General features: G+C 40.1%; 1 protein-coding gene and 1 pseudogene across 2 annotated transcripts in view; both read right to left on the bottom strand.

Moving 5' to 3' along the window:
- Nucleotides 1-7975, bottom strand: part of BTAF1 (B-TFIID TATA-box binding protein associated factor 1) — a 106327-nt gene extending 98352 nt beyond the window's left edge. For both annotated transcript variants that reach the window (XM_007963543.3, XM_007963538.3), the window contains exon 1: nucleotides 7655-7975. Coding sequence is in view for 1 of the 2 variants with exons in the window: in XM_007963538.3 (XP_007961729.1) it covers nucleotides 7655-7668 (14 nt within the window). In the remaining variant the exon portion in view is untranslated. The remainder of the gene's footprint in view (nucleotides 1-7654) is intronic.
- Nucleotides 7976-15661: 7686 nt separating this feature from the next.
- Nucleotides 15662-17159, bottom strand: LOC103215376 (keratin, type I cytoskeletal 18 pseudogene; annotated as a pseudogene).
- Between the last annotated feature and the right edge of the window lie 724 nt (nucleotides 17160-17883).

Genomic DNA, 17883 nt, shown 5'->3' with positions numbered 1-17883 from the left:
TATCTCAGGGTAGCCAGCTATGAGGCAAGCAGGGTAAGCATCAGGGCCAGGCCACAATGGAAAAGGCTGGTACAGTGAACTGGTGGGGAAAGGAAAAGAACGTGAGACAGAGTCAGTATTATGTTGGAGGGTAGACAGGGCCCTTGGTGAGGGAAAGGTCTGAAGGAAGCTAGACGGTCAGAAAAGAAGGGAAAGTTAAAAGGAGGGCTGATTGAGGGAACACTGTACTTACTCCCATACTACTTTTGGCTAAAACTTCTGTTGCAGAACAGCTAGCAGGAAAAAGTAACATTCTTCATTCTCTGAAGGACAGACAGACAGACAAAGAGGAGACACAGGTAACAGATGTCAAGCTGCATGGAAGGTACCAAAGACTATAGAAGGATAAGTAAAACATAAGAAAATTATATTTTATAATATCCACTGGTTATAAATTTATTGAGAATAAGAAATCTGGCCCATTTTCAATCTGGATGTCAACTCCAAGAAATAACTAAACAAGACATGATTCATGTAACCTGTGATTTCAGGCAAATGTTCTAAAGACTGCCTAGAAAAAGGAAAGAGTACATAGAATTTTGTAGAGGTTATGCTAGCAGTTGCAATCCAACCTCTCTCCTCTCCAGATGTTTGCATTATGTTAATTCATAACAGTAAAGCCATAAAAATAAACAGAAATGTCACGCATTTTAAACAATAAAACGTGTCCTAGATTACTACTTCATAGTTAATAAACAAACACATGCTGTATTTCCACTCTAAAACATCCCGGGGGGTGGGGCACAAAAAGCCTCACTGATATTTTCGAAATAACGTTAAACTCTCCGATAAATTAGGGAAGGTCAACTGACAGAATATCTCACAAAGATAGCTTTGCGGCCTTAACTAAAAAAGCATGATCAGTCAAGAGTATCCATTTAGTTACACATATTTTATATGTAGCAAAAGTACAGTAAAATTTTAAGTATAGATGATTTGAATGTTTACTTTTCTGTTACTTAGGAAATAAGGAAAGATCATGACCATCACTTAGTACAGTGCACAGTGTGTACTTAATATGTGGAACTTAGCACAGTGTACATATTATCATTAATATGTTTCAAAAGAAACAACTTCCAACAAATTCTCTAGATTAGTGTTTTTAAACATATACTTTCTAGGTCATGTTGTGGATAATTTGAAACTATGTTAATGTTATGTTGTTTTAAACATAAAGATATCATACAGAACACTAAGAATCAATATGAAGGTGTGAAACCATACCAAAGCCAGGTGTAAGGGCAGGTGTATGCTAGATAAGTTATCCCATTCTACCCCAGACCATAAACTCCATGAGAATGGAGAGTACACTGTTTTTCTCTACTATATCTCTAGCACCTATAACACAGAAAGCACTCAGTTAGTATTGGTTAAATGAATGAAGAATGGTGAAAATGTACAACCAAGCTATGCTATTTCCTTCAAGACATTTTTTTCTACCCTCCATCCCTGATCGAACAACCTATAGCCTCTTGCATGACTTTATCTTAATGACAAAACATAGTACATACTAATCTAGGTTATTTAGCAGAAGTATGGGTGGTTTTAAAACTTCATATTAATATATATTATGTATTAACATGTAAACTTCATAATACATTTTAAAGTGTATTATTAAACGGTTAAAACAGTCTATTTTTATGTGTGCGTCACAATTGAAAAAAATTAAAAACAATACTTCAAACAAGTACCTTGAGAAACAAACCAAAGAAATAAGGAGGAATTTACCATTGGGATTGAAATGGAAAAGCTTTGATAATGCCTCTTCTACTTTTTCTGGTTTATCTCTAAATTTTTTAAAGTATGAGATATTTGATAAATTACAATTTACAACAGTCCCTTCTGTCATCTTATAATGAAGTGAAATTAACAATAAGGGCCAGGTGAGGTGGCTCATGCTTGTAATCCCAGCATTTGGGAGGCCAATGTGGGAAGAATGCTTGAGGCAGGAGTTTAAGACCATGCTGGCCAACATAGAGAGACCCCATCTCTACTTTTTAAAAATTATTAAAAATAAATTAACAGTAACGGAGGAATAGGCCTAGAAAACCTGTGTTGTCCTTTATTGGTAGTTGTTTCTACATTAACATTTTCCTGTCCAGGATCCACTCAACATCCCCTACATCAAGAAACTTCCTCTTATTTGACAGAATAGGCCTACTGAAACAATGTTGCTTAAAGTATCAACAGTGCAAACAGAAAATTAACAAAATTGAGCCAAGGTCTGCTCATATGTAACAATTTGTTTCTTCCATAAGAGGATGTGTTTTTGTTTTTTCTGAACCCTTTCCCTGAACACTGTAACATTTTCAAATGCAAAGATATGTGAGAAATCCAAGGTATGGCTTTTAAAACAGTCATATCATAAGTACTGTCTAGGCATTGTAGACATGACCTTTACAGCACAGATCGCTGAGGGAAAACTATATATTTCTGAAACCTTCTCTAGCTGATTAAGGAAAAACTATGTTCCTATTAACTAGCCAATGTACAATAATCAGTTCCATTAACTGTGGCATAAACAGGCAAAGGTAGCAAAAACAAGCTGTTTTAAAAATTGTATTAAGTCATGGTTCCCAACACAGCTATAGATTCCATAAACCTAAACCAGGCACGGTGGCTCATGCCTGTAATCCCAGCACTTTAGGGGCAAAGCCGCATGGATCACTGGAGCCCAGGAGTTTGCAACCAGCCTAGGCAACATGATGAAATCCCACTTCTACAAAATACACAAAAAAAATTAGCCAGGCATGGTGCTGTGCATCTATGGTCCTAGCAACTTGGGAGGCTGAGATGGGAGGGTCACTTGAGCCAGTGATTGTGCCACTGCCCTCCAGCTTTCTAGCCTGGAGGCCAGAGTGAGACCCTGCCTCCAAAAACAAACAACAAACAACAAAATGCCTAAGAAATCCATCTAAGGTTGCTTTGTTTCGGGGGCGGGGGACGGATTCTTGCTCTGTCGCCCAGGCTGGAGTGCAGTGGTGCGATCGCAAAGGCAGCTTTTACTGTTGGTGGCAAAATCCCAACTAAGTAACAGATGATAATGAGAAAAAGCCTCATAAAGCAAAATAATGGTATTCAAAGATAACACTTATTATTTAAATTATTCACAAGAAACACTGAAAGTCTGTAATATATGCTAATTTGTTTTTTTGCTGAGGTTGACTTTGTGGAAACAAGTCAAGTAGCTAGTGAATGACTAGCTGACTTTCCAGCATCTGCATCTTAAGGACAACATTCTCCTCTACTCCTACATTTGTATTTTGAGTCTTGTACTAAGGGTCTAAAAGAGTCATATCATTTTCCATTGATATTTCACAGCATTTCACAGAGAACTTCAAATACTATGACTGTATTTACAATTTCAGAGAGTAACAAAATTATTTTTGCAAGATGTAACTCAGCTACAGATCAACAGTCATGTATTTCATAATCTGCCACATTCTTACAACTGAAAGTACAGTAAAACCAAGCCTATTAAGCAGGGTTTAAAATATATGACCACACAAAATACATCATATCCATTTTGCATTACAAATGACCATGCTATTACAGAATTTACCGTATTATAAACTTCAAAAAATTATTCTAATTTCCTTCCTGTAGGAGGTAGCTTTAAAAAGAAAAAAAATATTCTGATGATGGTTAAAATTAGAAAAAGGCCAATATTAAAAGCTATAAAGTCTTCCTTACTGCAAAAAAAGAAAAAAAGAAGTTAAACTCAAAAGCACTCACTGAAAAACACTGGAAATAGTCTACTATGCACAAATTACAGTAAAATCATACTCCTACAAATGTAGGAATAGAGAACAATGTTGTCCTTAAGATGCGGATGCTGGAAAGTCAGCTAGTCATTCACTAGCTACTTGACTTGCTTCCACAAAGTCAATCTCAGCAAAAAACAAATTAGTATATGTTACAGGCTTTCAGTGTTTCTTATGAATAATTTAAATAATAATTGTTATATCTTTGAATACCATTATTTTGCTTTATGAGGCAATTCATATGGCAACTCAAAAGGTATTAAAGCAGGAAGCAAAATCACTCATTCATTTTTTTTACATGTACTGAACACCCACTAAGAGCCAGGCATCCTGAGGATGGAAAAATCAAAGACACATTTCCTTCTCTCACAGAGTTTATGTATCCAGCAAGTAAGATAACAATTAACCAATTACAAAATATAAATATTATGACTGACAGGAATATGTATTGGTGCAAATAGCTGATGAAGTAAAACCAGAGAAAAAGTCCTGAACAAGGTGATATATATGCTTAGATCAAAAAACTGAGGCAGGTGGATCGCCTGAGGTCAGGAGTTCGAGGTCAGCCTGACCAACATGGAGAAACCCGTCTCTACTAAAAATACAAAATTAGCCTGGCGTGGTGGTGCGTGCCCGCAATCCCAGCCACTCAGGAGGCTGAGGCAGGAGAATCGTTTGAACCCGGGAGGTGGAGGTTATGGTGAGCCAAGAACGCACCACTGCACACCAGGCTGGGCAAGAAGAGCAAAACTCCGTCTCAAAAAAAAATAAATAAATAAAGCTAAGGTCAGAACTAGCCATACTTGAGATGGGGCTAAGAATTGTTCCAAAGATAAAGAGTAGGGGGTAAGAAAATGAATTCTGGGGAGGGCGGAGGATAGAAGAGAGAAGGTGAAGGGGAAGTAACAGAGAACTTGACACAGGATGAATCTAAAAAGACGACGCAGGAACCAGATCACAAAGGATCCGCTAAGATACGTTTGCTTGGGAATGCGGACTTTATCCTTGGACAATAGGAAACGACTAAAGGGTATTAATCAGAAAGATGACCATGTTCATGTTCAAATGTGCACATCAGTAAATAATGCAATTGAAGTGAAGAACAGATTGAATGAGATGCCATGGAAGGCAGCAAAAGGAGAGAGGCTCCTGTCTTGGACTAAACAGTCTAGTCCGAATACCAAATACAATGATACATAAACTTAATATGAGATTTATCAGGTGATACAATATTTAAAGGGATGAGTACTTCCTTTCCTAGGGCTAGAAATGTATATTTTCTAGAGTGTATATTTTCAAAAGATTGGATGTAGTTTTATAGCGACAAAAGGGAAGCGTCTCTCTAAAGGTGTCTTGGACTAGAGATGGTGGCATGTTCTAGGATTGTGGTAACCAGTATAGAAAGAAAAACGATTGGCTGGAGAAAGATTAGAAAGGCAGAATATACAGGATTGGATTTGGTAACTGGCTGGACACGGGAAGTGGGAGGAAAAGGGAAGTCAAAGGATATTCTCAAATTTCTTGACCAGACAATTGAGGGAATAATGGTACTAATTTACTATTTCCCATCTGTTGGAAATTCTGGTGGAAATGTCTTAAAAATATTACAGTGTCTCTTCAGTTACGCATATGTAATAAACAGTGCAAAAAACATTTTAGACTTGATTTTGGCATATGATTTTTACCTCCTGGGCTATTTTCCACCTATTTTACATAAAATAGTATTAAAATGAGTCTGCACCAACAGGAGAGAAAGGAAGTTTGGTTAGCACAGAACTACGCTTCGTGCGTAGAGAAGGTCAGCTTGAAACTAAAATTTGCCATTCAAAGAAGTCCACAGATGAAAAAGTCAAGAATTGACACTACCCCCAAAACACACACGGTGTCTCAAAATGTTTAAGCACAGAAATAGCTCTTTCATAAAAACATGACAGGCTTTTTAAAAAGTGAGTAAGAAAAAAATCTACAGAAGAAGAGTGCTAGTCTTCGAAACACAACATCCAGAACAAAAGACAGTACCTTCAAAACCCACTCAGTCATTCAGAAATATAAGTGTCCTAAAATTCCGAAAAGAGGTTAGTGTAGGCCGGCCCGGTGGCTCACGTCTGTAATCCCAGCACTTTGGGAGGCCGAGGCGGGCAGATCACAAGGTCAGGAGATCGAGACCATCCTGGCTAACACGGTGAAACCCTGTCTCTACTAAAAACACAAAAAATTAGCCAGGCGTGGTGGCAGGCGCCTGTTGTCCCAGCTACTGGAGAGGCTGAGGCAGGAGAATGGCCTGAACTCGGGAAGCGGAGCTTGCAGTGAGCTAAGATTGCGCGCCACTGCATTCCAGCCTGGGTGACAGAGCCAGACTGCGTCTCAAAAAAACAAAAAACAAAAAACAAAAAAACAAAAAAAGGGGGGGAAATTAACGTTGCCCGAAGTTTAGTTTCTTTTTAAACACTTTCATTTTGTCTTTATAAAGCTACATCCAATCCTGTGATAATACACATGTTACTCTAGGAAAGGAAGTCCTCATTTCCTTAAACACTGTATTACCTGATAAATGTTATATTAAGTTTATATAGCAATGCATTTACAATGTATATATTCATGTATTTATGCAGGAAGTAACAAATTAGAAGATACACCTTTCTATATTTGCAAAAATGTAAAATGTCACTTGCATTCTCTCAAGGCAGTTTTATTTAAAAAAAGAATTTACTCACATTGAATAGATTAATCTATAAAATAAAAATCAGATGCCCCATACTACGGCACCTAGCAACCTCCTTCACCCAACTCCCATGGGCTTCTCCCACACACTATTTCATCAGTCATCTAGTGAGTTTGTAAGGAATGGGTTATCCTTTCTCTTGCAAAACAGATAAAACTTGCGCACTTAATATGCTCCAAGAATGTGTTCAGTTAATTATAAAAAAGAAGGAAAACTATTTGTTTTCATCATTTATTCCTTCAGTCTATACGGTAAAAGAATCCAATTCTCATTAAAAGTTACCATATCAACTCTAAAGAACTTGGTGAATCTACCCGATTACTATCACAGAGGAACTATCCCTTAATTACATGTATACAGGGCCACCAAAATCCGCCTACAAAACCTTTCCAACCATTCTATCACACTGGAGGAAAGAAGAATGTTTCTCCTATAGCTATACAAACAAATGTCTTGTTAGTTTTTCTATAGTTTTCCTGGGCTTTCCTGTTGACAGGCAATATTTCAAAAGAATATAAGATTTGTGATTTATCTTCCACGCCTTAGCTACGGAAAATGATGCTAATACGATAATTGGCTTAAGGTTACAACGCTGACGTTGGATGTTTACTGCCAAACAAAAGGAGAAATTATACTTAATTTTAAAAAACATCTCAGGAAAGAACATACCCCTAAAAACGTAAATTAAAACTGTTAACATAATTAGACGGTCTCTTAGATAATAGTAATTCAGGTTTCCCCTCCATCGACACTACCTACCAAGTTTTCCCATGAAATGGAGGTTAGGGACCAGCCTTAGAATACTGAGAAACATACGAGACTTACTCTCCTAGAACCGAAAGAGGGAAGAGAAACCAGAGAACAGAAACATGGTGAGGAAAGAGAAAAAACAGCTCTAACGTGCTAAGGGGTCTATTTAACAAGAAAAAGGCATTACTGAACCGATTCACCCAGGAGTAACCCGAGCCCAAACCCCCGCCGACCACGGGGCGAACTCCGAAGTCTACTGAAGAAAGCGCCAGAGCCCAGTGACAATGAGAACCGCTCTTCTCTAGGAGTAGGGGCTCTGAGACGAGCCCATGCCTTGCCTGAGTCGCCTTTCAGTTCGCTCGTCTGGAGCAAGACCCACCTGGAGACCGCCATGGCCGGGTGCCGGCGGTTCGGAGCTCCCCGCGACCTACGCGCCGCGCAGCTGAGGCGCTAGTTTCCAGAAAGCTGAGAGGCGCAGGCCCAGGCCGCGGAGCACAGGGGAGCGGCCGGTGCGGCGTGGAGCGTTCCAGCGCAGGCCCTGGGGCATCTGCCCTGCCGCCTACCCGAGCTCGTCCCCGCGGCGGCCGGAGAGCAGGGGTCCAAGACAGTAGCGGAGGCGGCAGTCCTCCGACCCGCACGACTTCAAACCGGGTACCCCCAGCTCCGCTCTTTGCTGACGCGGGCGTCGGCACGCAGAACTGAGCGTCAGCGCGCCGGAAGTGACGTAAGCTCACCGACCGGGGCTCCGCTCGGCGCGAGCGCCTTGGGTTTGGTGGCAGGCGCTTAAATAAAAGCGCTTTGTGCTGATATGGAGAGGATGTCTAGTCTTAAGACTGGCGAAGGAGGTGAAATAAGGGTCCCCTTATTTAACAGAGAAGGAAAAAGTCGATTTAGTCCAAGTCCTGGAACTTCAAAACCTTGGTTTCTAATTCCATACCACCCAGATTCTGCTTCCCATCAGACTGCTAGGAAGCAAGATCAGAAGGACCTTAAGATGAGCTTGTCCAGGTGGTGAAGCCAGTGGGAGGAGTGAAAGCAAGAAGTCGCTATGACACTGAAGAAATGGCTCAGATGTTTGTCATTGTTTGCCAGAAGTTCTGCCTAGGTATTGGAGAGGTCTTCTGACCAACGATTTTGCCAAGTTAGATTTCTCAATTGTTTGTGTTGTTTGTACCATCATTTTCTCAGCCAGCCAGATTTGAAAACTACTATTCTTAAATTTTTGTTCTTTGGGGGGCTTATCTGGCTTTTCAATAGTTTTAAGTTCATTAGGCTTTTAAACACTTCTGCCAGGCCGTTGTCATCTTACACTTGATTTGTTGTTGTTGTTGTTACTCGAGTTTCGCTCTGTCGCCCAGGCTGGAGTGCAGTGGCGCGATCTCGGCTCACTGCCAACCTCCGCCTCCCGGGTTCTAGCGATTCTAAATGTGCCTCAACCTCCCGAGTAGCTAGGAGGCACAAGGGCCCCACGCCTGGCCAGTTTTTTTGTATTTTTTTGGTAGAGACGGAGTTTCGCCATGTTGGCCAGGCTGGTCTCCTGCTCCTGGCTTCAAGTGATCCGCCCGCCTCGGCCTCCCAAAGTGCTGGGATTACAGGTGTGAGCCACTGCGCCCGGCCCTTAAACTTGATTTTTATGCTAGTAGTCAAAATAATATTTCTCAAATTTTCAAGTCAGCCCATTTTATAGGCCACCAACAGATTAATCTTCAAAAAAACCTCACAGCTTTTTATCATGTGGCTCCTATGCTTATAAAGCAGGTCCATTGGCTTCTCATTACCTGAAGAGGCTACGTCTCAATCCTTGAGTCTGTTTTTCATCTGTAAAATGAGGCTAATGAGAGGTACTGCAGAAGATTGTGGGAATAAAATGAGGTCATGAATCTAAAAGAGCTTACAAGAACTTTGTAAACCATAAAGTAGCATATATGTATGTAAAGAGAAAGAAACTAACAAGTACCTGCTCTGTGCTGGGCACATGACATGCATTATCCATATAATTTATAGGGAAACCCTGAAAAGTTACTTTTAATCTTCGTAGACAAAGAAACTAAGCTCAGAAAGGTTAAGTAATTTGCCTCAAGATCCAAGCTAGTGATAATATTTATTGTCCAGTCATTCAACAAATGTTTGTCATCTCTCTGTATCAGAAACTATGCTTGGCGGTGTTTATACTATTGAAATCTAATCAAGTTGATGTTCGAGATATCTTTACATTTTCACTTTAGTCACCTACCTGCCTCATCAGTTTATCTCCTACCATTCAATAACAAGCAGATGCTTTTTACTGATTGTGTACAACATTCATTTAGCCAAAATTAAGCACCTACCATATGAGAGATTGGAACTTCTGAAGAAACCAGAACAGACAAGGTGCCTACTCTGGTTAAATTTACATTCAAATGAAAGGAAAAAGAAAATAAACAGATCAACACTGAAAATATATTTATGTGCTACGTAAAGAGAATGATGGGATTAATGGTATGATTAAAGACCTCCTCTTACTGGGTAAATCAGGGAAAAACAGGATTAGCTTAAGCTGAGCCCTAAATGACAAGAGGTAGCTAAATGTGTGACAGCCTGGGAGCCTTCCAGGAAGAGGGTATATGTAGTGCAAAGGCGTAAGAGAAGTCTGCTCTGTTGGGAAATGAGATAGGAGAAGTAGAAAGGGGTCATCGTAAGGAATTTGGACATTATATGAAGTAGAAAGTCATAGAGTTTTAAGCAAGTAAGTAAAATATCTGAGTTGTATTTTTTAAATCTTTTTAATTTTAGATAATTGAATATGTAGTCTAAATGGCATTAGAAGAGAGGAAAGGACTGGTGGTGTAGATTTGTAAAGGATGGTGTAATAATCAAATACATTGATATTGGACTGGCTTGTTTGTAAATCCTTTCTCACCACAGTTAATCACAGTGTCTTGAGGGGGAATTTTAAAACCTCTCTAAACTTCCTCTGGGAAATGAGAATAATAATAGTACTCATAGGGTTGTGGTGATGATTACATTAATGCACATAAAACGTTTAACCAAGTGACTGCCACAAGAAGCCCTCAAAAATATTAACTACATTACTTATTGTTTTTGTTAACAATGAAACCTTGAGTAAGTGGCAACTTCTAGTCTCAATTTATTCGGCTGTGAAATGGGGATAATGATAGTACCAGTTCACCACCCTTATCTATACTAGTTCATCACCCCTGCCAGATAGTTTTCTGAGTTAAGAATTATTTAGGTTTTGAAAAGTAATCCAATGCATATACCTTGTATTATGCAACACCCCAACAGCTTCTAGGGCAGTACTCTATAATCAAATATATTTATAGAGCTGCAGCAAAATGTAGGACTAGCCATACTAAGAGGAATAAGTAAAAGACTATAGATAGACATATGCCAGTTCAGGCCAGGATTTGCTGCCAAATATATATTTTTGAGATGGCATCTTGCTATGTTGCCCAGGCTGGTCTTGAACCCCTGGACTCAAGCAGTCCTCCTATATCAGCCTCATGAGTAGCTGGGACTATAGGTGAGTTTTTAAAAGTGTGGTTTTCAGACCATTTTCAATTTCAGAATTGTAAATAATAGATCATGAACCTGTACTTATAGAATCATCATAAGAAAGAAATGAGTTCCTACATGATACACTTAGAAAATACTAAGTATTAGCCAGGCGTGATAGCTCATGCCTGTCATCCCAACACATTGAGAGGCTGATGTGGGAGGATCGCTTGAGCCCAGGAGTTCGAGACCAACCTGGGCAACATAGGGAGACCTCATCTCTACAAAAAAACAAACAAAAAAAAAATTTTAATTAGCCAGCTGTTGGTGGCATGTGCCTATAATCTCAGCTACTCAGGAGGCTGAGGTGGGAGGATCCCTTGAGCCCAGGAACTTGAGGCAGCAGTAAGCCATGATCATGCTACTGTACTCTAGCCTGGGTGACAGAGGGAGACCCTGTTTCAAAGAAAAGACAAGACTAAGTATTAAATAAATATTAACTATTATGATTATTTTAGTTATTATTATTTATAATAATAACTGAATATATACCATTAAGTGAACAAATATTCACATTATGGGAGTTAAAGAGAAGAGATAATGAAAAAGAAAGCTTATTAAGTGAAATTATTGCTTTAAAAAGCCTTTCAAGTCTTGGGACAGATATAGAGAGGCAGATTCATAGAACTGAAAGATCCCCCAATAAATACAGCCCAAAGACATCCTCACCAAGGCCCATGATAATCACACTGTCAAAATTTAAAGAAAAATAAAGAATTTTAAAAGCAGCAAGAGAAAAGTATCAAGTCACATATATGGGAATCTCCATTAGACTACCAGTGGATTTCTCAGGAGAAACCTTATAGGCCAGGAAAGAATAAGATTATATACTCAAAGTGCTGAAAGGAAAACAAAAACAAAAAAACTGTCAGCCAAGAATACCACACCCAACAAAACTGACCTTCAGAAATGAAGAAGAAATAAAGTTTTTCCCAAACAAGCAAAAGCTGAAGAAACTCATCACTACTAGGCCTGCCCTACAATAAATGCCTAATAGATGTTTATTTCTTTTCTTTCTTTCTTTCCTCTTTCTTTCTTTCTTTCTCTCTCTTTCTTTCTTTCTTTCTTTCTTTCTTTCTTTCTTTCTTTCTTTCTTTCTTTCTCTCTCTTTCTCTCTCTCTCTCTTTCTCTTTCTTTCTTTCCTTTTTTTTTGCTTTTTCTTTGATGTCTTGCTCTTGTCCCCCAGGCTAGAGTGCAATGGTGCAATCTTGGCTCACTGCAACCTCCGCCTCCTGGGTTCAAGCAATTCTCCTGCCTCAGCCTCCTGAGTAGCTGGGATTACAGGCAACTGCCACCACACTTGGCTAATTTTTGCATTTTTAGTAGAGACGGGGTTTCACCATGTTGCCCAGGCTGGTCTCAAACTCCTGACCTCAGGTGATCCACCTGCCTCGGCCTCCCAAAGTGCTGGGCTTTCTTGCTTTCTTCCTTTCTTCCTTCCTCCTTTTCTTTTCTCTTCTCTTCTTCTCTTCCTTCTTTCTTTCTTTCTTTCTTTCTTTCTTTCTTTCATTGACAGGGTCTTGCTTTGTTGCTGGAATTCAGTGGCACAATCATGACTCACTGCCACCTTGAATTCCTCCCAAGTAGATGGAACTATAGGCATGTACCACTGTGCCCAGCTAATATTTATTTATTTATTTATTGTAGAGATGGAGTCTTGACATCTTGCTTAGGCTGGTCTCAAACTTCTGGACTCCAGTGATCCTCCTGTCTTGGCCTCCCGAAGTGTTAAGATTATAGGTATGAGCCACCATGCCCAGCCATGGAGTTCTAGTATAAACAAAAGGATGATGATAATTATCATGAATACATATGAAAATATAAAAGTCACTAGTAGAGATAAATATGTAGATAAACCCAAAATACTCCAATGCTGTACTGGTGGTATGTGAATTATACATATCTCTAGTATAAAGGTCAAAAGTCAAAAGGATAAAAAAAATAACAAAAGCCACAATAAGTTGTTAAATAATATACAATATAAAAAGGTGTAAATTGTGACATCAAAAACACAAATTGTGTAGCTGGGCATGGCATGTGCCTGTAAACTCAGCAACTCAGGAGGCTGTGGTGGGAGGATCACTTGAGCCTAGAAGTTCAAGGTCAGTCTAGACAATGTAGCAAGACCTTGTCTCTTTAAAAAAAAAAAAGAAAGAAGAAAAAAACCCACAGTATGTAGAGGAGAAAAGTCTAGAGTTTCTGCATGCAACAGATGTTATCAGCTAAAAACAGTTGACTATAACTATAAGATGTTTTACGTAAGCCTCATGATAACCATAGCAGTTATGCAAACAATAAAGAGAAAGAAAACAAATCTTAGAATCTCTTAGTACAGAGGATTATCAAATTTTTTTAATTAAAAAAGAAATAAACAAAGGTGCTACAAAACAACCAGAAATAAACAAAGGTGCTACAAAACAACCAGATATAAAATAGCAAAGTAAAAATAGTAAGTCCTTCCTTTAATGATAATCTTGAATGTAGTTGGACTAAATTCCCCAGTCAACAGACATAGAGTTGCTAAATAGATTTTTAAAATAAGATCCAACTATATGCTATCTAAAGGAGACCAAATTAAGCCTTAAGGATACACACAGGCTGAAAGTAAAGAGATGAAAGAAGGTATTCTATGCAAATGGTAACCAAAAAAGAGCAGGGAGGCCAGTCATGGTGGTTCACACCTGCAATCCCAGAATTTTGGAAGGCCAAGGTGGGAGGCTCACTCGAGCCCAGGAGTTGGAGCCCAGCCTGGGCATTGTAGGGAGACCTCATCGCTACAAAAAAATTTAAAATTTAACCAAGCGTGGTGGCATGCACCTGTAGTTCCAGCTACTCAGGAGGCTGAGGCAGGGGGATTACTTGAACCCAGGAGGTCAAGGCTGTGGTAAGCAATGTTTGTGCCACTGCACTCCAGCCTGGAAAACAGAATGAGACCCTGTCTCAAAAAAAAAAAGCAGAGGTTGCTATACTTATGTCTGATAAAACAGACTTTGAGTCAAATCCTGTCACAAGAGACAAAGATGGTCATTATTTAATGATAAAGAGGTCAATCCATCAAGAGGAAAATATATATGAACCTAACATTGGAATACTTAAATACATAAAGCAAATATTAATGAACATGGGTCAAATAGCAATATAATAATAGTAGGAGACTTTGATATCCCACTTTCAACGATTGATAGAGCAACTGAACAGAAAATTAATAAGGAAATACTGGACTTGAATTGCACTTTTGGCCAAATGAACCTCACAGATACACACAGAACTTTCCACCCAACAGCAGCAGAATACACATTTTTTCTCTAGTATATATGGAACATTCTCCAGGATAGAGCATATGTTAAGCCACAAACTAGTCTTAACAAGCTTATAAAGTCATATCTAGTATTTTTTCAGACCATAGAGGTATGAAACTAGAAATCAATAACAGAAGGAATCTTTAAAAATTCACAAATATGTGGAAATTAAGCAACATACTCTTGAGCAATCAATGGATCAAAGAAGAAATCAAAAGGTAAATTTACAAAAATCTTGAGGCAAATAACAATGGAAACATAACACATCTGCAGCAAAAGCAGTTCTAAGAGAGAAGTTTATAGCAACAAATGCCTACATTAAAAAAGAAGATCCCATGTAGTTTAGCATTATGCCTCAAGGAACTAGAAAAAGAAGCATAAACTAAACCCAAAATTAACAGAAGGGAGGAAACAATGAAATCAGAACAGAAATAAAACAAACAGAGAACAGAAAAACCATAGAAAGAATAAAACTGAGTTGGTTTTTTGAACAAATAAATAAAATTGATAAATCATCTAAGAGAAAAAGAGAAGACTCAAAAAATCAGAGTGAAGAAATTACAACCAATGTCTCAGAAATAAAAAAACAAGATTATAAGGGACTATTATGAATAAGTATATGCCAATAAATTGGATAACCTAGAAAAAATGGATAAATTCCTAGAAAAATACAAGCTACCAAGATTGAGTCAGGAAGAAATAGAAAGCATGAGCCGACTAATAACAAATAAAGAGATTGAAGTAGTAATAAAAAACCAGGAGCAGTGGCTCACACTTGTAATCCCAACACTTTGGGAGGCCAAGGCGGGTAGATCACCTGAGGTGAGGAGTTCTAGGAGTTCAAGACCAGCCTGGCCAACATGGTGAAACCCCATCTCTACTAAAAATACAAAAATTAGCTGGGCCTGGTGGTGGGTGCCTGTAATCCCAGCTACGTAGGAGGCTGAGGCACAAGAATTGCTTGAACCTGGGAAGCTGGGGTTGCTGTGAGTCAAGTTAGCCAATGCAGTGAGCCAGTGCACTCCAGCCTGGATGACAGAGCAAAACTCCATCTCAAAAAAAACAAGAAACGCCACATGCGGTGGCTCACGCCTGTAATTCCAGCACTTTGGGAGGCCAAGGCAGGCAGATTACCTGAAGTCGGGAGTTCAAGACCAGTCTGACCATCGTGGAGAAACCCTGTCTCTACTAAAAATACAAAATTAGCCGGGCATGGTGGCGCATGCCTGTAATCCCAGCTACGTGGGAGGCTGAGGTGGGAGAATCACTTGAACCCGGGAGGCGGAGGTTGCGGTGAACCGAGATTGCACCATTGCACTCCAGCCTGGGCAACAACAGTGAAACTCTCAAAAAAAAACAAAAACAAAAACAAGAAACAAAAAAATTAAAAACTGCCCAACAAAGAAAAGCCAAGCCCAGGACCAGATGGCTTCACACTGAATTCTACCAAACATTCAAAGAAGAATTAATACCAATGCTTCTTTTTTGTTGTTTTTTGTTTTTTTGGTTTTTTTTTTTTTTTTGAACTCTGAACTTTTTATTGGCCTCCTGCTCCCCAGAGGGTACCCTGCTTCTGCTGGCTTAATGCCTCAGAACTTTGGTGTCGTTGGTCTCAGACACCACTTTGCTATCCACTATCGGGCGGGTGGCGGTCTTTTGGATGGTTTGCACGGAGTTGCTGCTGTCCAAGGCATCACCAAGATTGAATTCCTCGCCATCTTCCAGCAGGCGGCGGTAGGTGGCGATCTCAGCTTCCAGCTTGACCTTGATGTTCAGCAGGGCCTCATACTCCTGGGCCTGTCGCTGTCCCTCTGCCCGGGTCTGTGCCAGCTCTGACTCCAGGTGTAGCAGGATCCCATTGAGCTGCTCCATCTGTAGGGCGTAGCGGGCCTCCACCTCCCTCAGGCTGTTCTCCAAGCTGGCCTTCAGATTTCTCATGGAGTCCAGGTCGATCTCCAAGGACTGGACTGTACGTCTCAGCTCTGTGAGCGTCGTCTCAGCAGCTCCAACCTCGGCGGACTGTGTGGTGACCACTGTGGTGCTCTCCTCAATCTGCTGAGACCAGTACTTGTCTAGCTCCTCTCGGTTCTTCCGAGCCAGCTCGTCATATTGGGCCCGGATGTCTGCCATGATCTTGGCGAGGTCCTGAGATTTGGGGGCATCTACCTCCACGGTCAACCCAGAGCTGGCAATCTGGGCTTGTAGGCCTTTTACTTCCTCTTCGTGGTTCTTCTTCATGAAGAGCAGCTCCTCCTTGAGAGCCTCGATCTCTGTCTCCAGCTGCAGTCGAGTGACATTGGTGTCATCAATAACCTTGCAGAGCCCGTGGATGTCGTTCTCCACAGACTGGCGCATGGCCAGCTCTGTCTCATACTTGACTCTAAAGTTATCAGCAGCAAGACGGGCATTGTCAATCTGCAGAACGATGCGGGCATTGTCCACAGTATTTGCGAAGATCTGAGCCCTCAGGTCCTCGATGATCTTGAAGTAATGGCTCCAGTCTCTGACCTGGGGTCCCTTCTTCTCCAAGTGCTCCCGGATTTTGCTCTCCAGCCTCTGGTTCTGGGTCTCCAGGCTCCTCACTCTGTCCAGGTAAGAGGCCAGGCGGTTGTTCAGGCTTTGCATGGTCTCCTTCTCGTTCTGGATGCCTCCCATTCCTGCCAGACCCCCGGCCATCCCTGAGGTCAGGCCCCCGGACCCCATGCCGCCCCGGAAGCTGGTGGAGCGGGACACGGAGATCCGGGAACCAGAACCCCCGGCGCCTGCATAGACACTGGCCGCGCTGCTGACCGGCCGGGCGCCGTAGCTGGGCGCCTGGACAGAGCCCAGGGACCGGTAGTTGGTAGAGAAGGTGGAGCGAGTGGTGAAGCTCATGCTGTATGGGAGGAAGGCGAGACGACAGGACTCAGGCTTTGCCGACCACCAATGCTTCTTAATACAACTCTTCCAAAAAATAAAGCTAGAGGGAATATTTCCAAATAAACTTTATGAGGCAATCTTCACTTTGATACCTAAGTGAAAGACATCACAGGAAAAGAAAACTATAGGACAATCTCTCTGAAGAATATTAACACAAAAATTCTCAATAAGATATTAGCAAGCTGAATTTAACAATACATAAAAAAGATTATACATCATGACCAAATGAGAATTATCCTAGCCATGCAAGTCTGGTGTAACATGCTTATCAATCAATGTGATAGATTTAACAAAATGAAAGATAAAAACCACATGATCATCTCCATTGGGAAAAGCATTCAATAAAGTCCAACATTTTTTCTTGATAAAAACTTACAATAATTTAGGTATAGAAGGAAAGTTCCTCAACGTAATAAAAGTCATTTATGAAAAACCCACAGCTAACATATGTTAGTTCCTCATATAATCAATGGGGAAATACTGAAAGCTTTTCCTCTAAGATGTGGTAAAAGACAAAGGCAAGGATGCCCAGTCTCACCACTTCTGTGTAACACAGTACTAGAAGTACTACCAAGAGCATACAGACAAGAAAAATAAAAAGCATCCAAATTATAAAAGAAGTAAAATTATCTCTATTACAGATGACATTATCTTATTTTTAAAAACTTTAAAGATTTCACAAAAACCTATTAGAACCACTAAATGAATTGAGTAGTTTCAGAATACAAAATGAACATACAAAAATCAGTAGCATTTTTATACACATAATGACCTAACAGAAAAAGAATGCAAGAAAACAATCCCATTTATGATAGGATGAAAAAGTAACATAAAA

This window comes from Chlorocebus sabaeus, chromosome 9, assembly GCF_047675955.1.
Source record: "Chlorocebus sabaeus isolate Y175 chromosome 9, mChlSab1.0.hap1, whole genome shotgun sequence".
In the NCBI taxonomy this organism is placed as follows: Eukaryota; Metazoa; Chordata; class Mammalia; order Primates; family Cercopithecidae; genus Chlorocebus; species Chlorocebus sabaeus.
The sequence above is the reverse complement of the archived record's forward strand: the minus strand, read 5'-3'. Positions and strand labels throughout refer to the sequence as shown.